The following is a 6,000-nucleotide window of genomic DNA, read 5'->3' as shown; positions in this document are numbered from 1 at the left end:
GGGATCTCAAACACCACAAACTCAAGTTGTAGTTTGTCCTAGTAGCAATAGCATAATGTTCATGAAAGTGGATCCTGTGTCATAGAAGACCCCAGAGAAACAGAATGTCATCCTGAAAGATTGCAGTGAAATCCACTTAGGACCCTGAGAATGGAATTTGTGAATCTTCTTTTCATTATTCCAGAGTTCTCCCTAAACTGGAAAGAGAATCTAACGAGACTGGTTAACTATTTTAATACCTCTTTAATAGTGCTTTGAATTTATACAATAGTATGACTAATTACTGAGGGTGTAAGATGTGCAGTGGTTCTTTATTCTCTCCACCATCATTAAGGCAGGGGCAGAAGTAAGGATAAAGTTTCTCCATGAAAGTGCTGCTGAAGGTGTAGATGTGGACCATGGTTGTAGCATTGTAGAAGGACACCTGACCGCCTTCATAATCCAGGTAGACGCCCACCCTCTTGAGGTTGTCGGTCATTTTCAGATTGCAAGAAGGAAAGTCCAGAGCCTTTAGGTCAGTTTGGTTCCTCAGTCTTAAAAGCCAGAATCCTTGCTCAGGGGTTAGAGGACAGCTGCCCTTCCGAATGATGGATTCTCTGACAACTCCGACAGTCCATTTTGTCTTCTTTGCTACTTGTACTTCCCAGTACCACTTTCCAGATGTAAAGCCTTTTGAGCCCAGCACAGCCACACTTGAGTCAAACCTCTCTGGATCATCAGGCATTACCTGCTTAACGTCACCATGCCACACACTGGTTTGGTTTTTGGAGAGCACCAAATTTGGGTGAGCTGTTTTAGGGTCCAGAGTTAATGGAGATAGGCCTAGTTAAAAAAAAAAAAAAAAAAAAGAGGAAGCAGGGCATGGGGAAGAAGAGAGTGAATGCACATTCCCAGTGTAAAACACAGTACTTACATAGACATCAGTGCTTTGTCTCCCCGTACCCATACACTCTTAGACAGGCAGGTGGTTACTTATATACTTTTATTACTTGGTTATCCATGTTGCTGTATTTTAGACATTTTTATATTTAGGATAAAAATCAAGCTTTACTCTCAAGTAATTTATGCTCTGCTAAAAGCAGCAATACAAATATTGTAAATCTGTACTAATACATGTAAGAAAACAAATGCCTAAGTGATAAAAATTAGGTAAAGTTGTCCTAGGAAAACTTCCTAAGGAAAGGAAGTATTTCAGTTGTTATATAACATGGACATATTAGATGTATTTAAAAAGCTTCTTGTAAACAGACAGGGAAAAGGAATGGGTTAAAAGCAGTTGTTTGGGGCCGGCACTGTGGCATAGTAGGCTAAGCCTCTGCCTGCGGTGCTGTCATCCCATATGGGTGCTGGTTCATGTCCTAGCTGCTTCTTTTCTGATGCAGCTCTCTGATATGGCCTGGAAAAGCAGTGGAAGATGGCCCAAGTGCTTGGGCCCCTGCACTCATGTGGGAGACCCAGATGAAGCTCCTGGCTTCGGTTCTGGCATAACTCTGACCATTGCGGCCATTTGGGGGAGTGAACTAGCAGATGGAAGACCTTTTTGTCTGTCTCTCCCTCTCTGACTGTAATTCTACCTCTTAAATAAATAAATAAATAAATAACAGTTGTTTGTGTGGGAGAAAAGGTAAGAGCTCACCTGATAGACACAGGTAAGGCAGATATAACTGGTACAGAGAAGAATGATGAAAAGCATATATTTGTTTTAACAAATAATGGGACACTTGAAATCTGGAGCGGTTTATGTCATTCAGAATGGGGTCCACAAACTGTGTGGTTACCAATTTGGGGAAAAGGTAGTACAGAAATTGAGAGTAAAGTCTTAAAAGATTTTTTATTTATCTATTTTCTTTATTTGATAGGCAGAGAAACAGAGAAATCTTTCTTCCACTGATTTACTCCCCAAATGTCAACAATAATCAGGTCTGGGTCAGGTTGAAGCTGGGAACCAGAACTCAGTCTGGAACTCTCAAATGGTTGGCAGGAACCCAACTACTTGAGCCATCATTCACTGCCTCCCAGGGTACACACCAGCAGGAAATTTGAACTGGGAGTGGAACTGGGACTCAAATCCAGGCACTCTGATATGTTATGCAGGCAACCCAAGTGCTAACTTAACTTCTAGGTTAAATGTCTGCCTCTAAGAGTAAGCTTTTAGAAACTAATAGCAATTTGACAGAGTAATTTTGTGTTAGTTGAATTTAACAATTACTTTGTAATCTTGGGGGGTGGTATTTCATTTTTTCAAGTAAATTACATTTTATTCTACAAAAGTATCACCCATGGCAGATTGACTTTTTATAAGGTAAGGAAGTATACTTTTTTTTTTTTAACAGGCAGAGTGGACAGTGAGAGAGAGAGACAGAGAGAAAGGTCTTCCTTTGCCGTTGGTTTATTCCACAGTGGCTGCTGTGGCTGGCGCACCGCACTGATCCGAAGTCAGGAGCCAGGTGAGTCTCCTGGTCTCCCATGCAGGTGCAGAGCCCAAGCACTTGGGCCATCCTCCACTGCACTCCCGGGCCACAGCAGAGAGCTGGACAGGAAGAGGAGCGACCAGGACAGAATCCGGCGCCCCGATCGGAACTAGAACCCAGTGTGCCGGCGCCGCAGGTGGAGGATTAGCCTAGTAAGCCGCGGCGCCAGCCAGGAAGTATACTTTTTAGAAAAAGATTTATTGGGGCCGGCTCCATGGTGCAGTAGGTTAATCCTCCACCTGCGGCACTGGCATCCCATGTGGGTGCTGGTTCTAGTCCCGGCTGCCCGTCTTCCAATCCAGCTCTCTGCTATGGCCAGGGAAAGCAGTGGAAGATGGCCCAAGTGCTTGGGCCCCTGCACCCACATGGGAGACCAGGAAGAAGCACCTGGATCCTGGCTTCAGATCAGTGCAGCTCCAGCCATTGCGGCCATCTAGGGAGTGAAGCAATGGAAGGAAGCCCTTTCTCTCTGTCTCTCCCTCTCACTGTCTGTAACTCTACCTCTCAAATAAATAAATAAAATCTTATTTATTATTTTTTTTGACAGGCAGAGTGGACAGTGAGAGAGAGAGAGAGGCAGAGAGAAAGGTCTTCCTTCAGTTGGTTCACCCTCCAATGGCCACCATGGCCGGCGCGCTGCGGCCAGCGCACCATGCTGATCTGAAGGCAGGAGCCAGGTGCTTCTCCTGGTCTCCCATGGGGTGCAGGGCCCAAGCACTTGGGCCATCCTCCACTGCACTCCCTGGCCACAGCAGAGAGCTGGCCTGGAAGAGGGGCAACCGGGACAGAATCCGGCGCCCCGACTGGGACTAGAACCCGGTGTGCTGGCGCCGCAAGGCGGAGGATTAGCCTAGTGAGCCGTGGTGCCGGCCATAAATAAAATCTTAAAAAGAAAAATATTTATTTATTAATTTGAAAGTCAGAGTTACAGAGTTGGGGGGATAGACAGAGAGAAAAAGAGATCTCCCATTCACTGGTTCACTCCCCAAATGGATGCAATGGCAAGAGCAGGGCCAGGTCAAAGACAGGAGTCTGAAACTCCATCTGGGTCTTCCATGTGGGCAGCAAGGGTCCAAGAATTTGGGTCACCTTCCTGCGTTTTCTCAGGTGCATTAGTAGGGAAGTGTATTGGAAGTGGAGCAGCCAGGATTTGAACTGGTGCTCTTATAGGATGCGGGTATTGAAGGAAAAGGCTTAACCCACTGTACCATGACACCAACCCCAAATTGAAAATTTTTAAACTGGCTCCTCATCACAGGTAGTTTGACAGGCATTGGTTTAGACAAATCAAAGGACAGTGGTATAATCTCTGTAAGAAGAGAAATTAGAAGCAGATGAATAAGAAAGATGACAAATTCTAGGCCGGCGCCGTGGCTCACTAGGCTAATCCTCCGCCTTGCGGCGCCGGCACACCGGGTTCTAGTCCCGGTCGGGGCGCCGGATTCTGTCCCGGTTGCCCCTCTTCCAGGCCAGCCCTCTGCTGTGGCCAGGGAGTGCAGTGGAGGATGGCCCAGGTGCTTGGGCCCTGCACCCCATGGGAGACCAGGAAAAGCACCTGGCTCCTGGCTCCTGCCATCAGATCAGCGCGGTGTACTCTACTAAGAGACTATTGGAACTCATAGAAGATTTTGGCAAAGTAGCAGGGTATAAAATCAATGCACAAAAATCAACAGCCTTTGTATACACAGACAAGGCCATGGCTGAGGAAGAACTTCTAAGATCAATCCCATTCACAATAGCTACAAAAACAATCAAATACCTTGGAATAAACTTAACCAAGGACGTTAAAGATCTCTACGATGAAAATTACAAAACCTTAAAGAAAGAAGTAGAAGAGGATACCAAGAAATGGAAAAATCTTCCATGCTCATGGATTGGAAGAATCAATATCATCAAAATGTCCATTCTCCCAAAAGCAATTTATAGATTCAATGCAATACCAATTAAGATACCGAAGACCTTCTTCTCAGATCTGGAAAAATTGGTGCTGAAATTTATATGGAGGCACAAGAGACCTCGAATAGCTAAAGCAATCTTGTACAACAAAAACAAAGCCGGAGGCATCACAATACCAGATTTCAGGACTTACTACAGGGCAGTTGTAATCAAAACAGCATGGTACTGGTACAGAAACAGATGGATAGACCAATGGAACAGAATAGAAACACCAGAAATCAACCCAAACATCTACAGCCAACTTATATTTGATCAAGGATCTAAAACTAATTCCTGGAGCAAGGACAGTCTATTCAATAAATGGTGTTGGGAAAATTGGATTTCCACGTGCAGAATCATGAAGCAAGACCCCTACCTTACGCCTTACACAAAAATCCACTCAACATGGATTAAAGACCTAAATCTACGACCTGACACCATCAAGTTACTAGAGAACATTGGAGAAACCCTTCAAGATATTGGCACAGGCAAAGAGTTTCTGGAAAAGACCCGGGAGGCACAGGCAGTCAAAGCCAAAATTAACTATTGGGATTGCATCAAATTGAGAAGTTTCTGTACTGCAAAAGAAACAGTCAGGAGAGTGAAGAGACAACCGACAGAATGGGAAAAAATATTTGCAAACTATGCAACAGATAAAGGGTTAATAACCAGAATCTACAAAGAGATCAAGAAACTCCACAAAAACAAAACCAACAACCCAATTAAGAGATGGGCCAAGGACCTCAATAGACATTTTTCAAAAGAGGAAATCCAAATGGCCAACAGGCACATGAAAAAATGTTCAAGGTCATTAGCAATCAGGGAAATGCAAATCAAAACCACAATGAGGTTTCACCTCACCCCGGTTAGAATGGCTCACATTCAGAAATCTACCAACAACAGATGCTGGCGAGGATGTGGGGAAAAAGGGACACTAACCCACTGTTGGTGGGAATGCAAACTGGTCAAGCCACTATGGAAGTCAGTCTGGAGATTCCTCAGAAACCTGAAGATAACCCTACCGTTCGACCCAGCCATCCCACTCCTTGGAATTTACCCAAAGGAATTTAAATTGGCAAACAAAAAAGCGGTCTGCACCCTAATGTTTATTGCAGCTCAATTCACAATAGCTAAGACCTGGAACCGACCTAAATGCCCATCAACGGTAGACTGGATAAAGAAATTATGGGATATGTACTCTTTAGAATACTATACCGCAGTAAGAAACAATGAAATCCAGTCATTTGCAACAAAATGGAGGAATCTGGAACACATCATGCTGAGTGAAATAAGCCAGTCCCAAAGGGACAAATACCATATGTTCTCCCTGATCGGTGACAACTGACTGAACACCAAAAAGGAAACCTCCTGAAGTGAAATGGACACTATGGGAAATGGTGACTTGATCAGCATAGCCCTGACTGTTAATGAACAACTTAATACATTATCCCTCTTAGTAGTTTTTTTGTCTGTTCTACTTAATATGACTGGTTTAATTCTGTAATTAATACACAGTTATTCTTAAGTGTTAAAAATTAACTGAAATGTGATCCCTGTTAAACATAAGAGTGGGAATAAGAGAGGGAAGAGATGT

General features: G+C 44.0%; 1 protein-coding gene across 1 annotated transcript in view; it reads right to left on the bottom strand.

Moving 5' to 3' along the window:
* Window positions 1-223: 223 nt before the first annotated feature.
* The window catches only part of TRIM69 (tripartite motif containing 69), a 51,627-nt gene continuing 45,850 nt past the window's right edge, over window positions 224-6,000 (bottom strand). Inside the window, exon 9 of the mRNA XM_017348076.4 lies at window positions 224-822. Coding sequence (XP_017203565.1) covers window positions 281-822 — 542 coding nt within the window. The 3' untranslated portion in view covers window positions 224-280. The remainder of the gene's footprint in view (window positions 823-6,000) is intronic.

This window comes from Oryctolagus cuniculus, chromosome 12 (genome assembly GCF_051225735.1).
Source record: "Oryctolagus cuniculus isolate XC-2025 breed Fujian yellow rabbit chromosome 12, ASM5122573v1, whole genome shotgun sequence".
Classification (NCBI taxonomy): domain Eukaryota; kingdom Metazoa; phylum Chordata; class Mammalia; order Lagomorpha; family Leporidae; genus Oryctolagus; species Oryctolagus cuniculus.
This window is presented reverse-complemented; position numbering and strand designations above follow the sequence as displayed.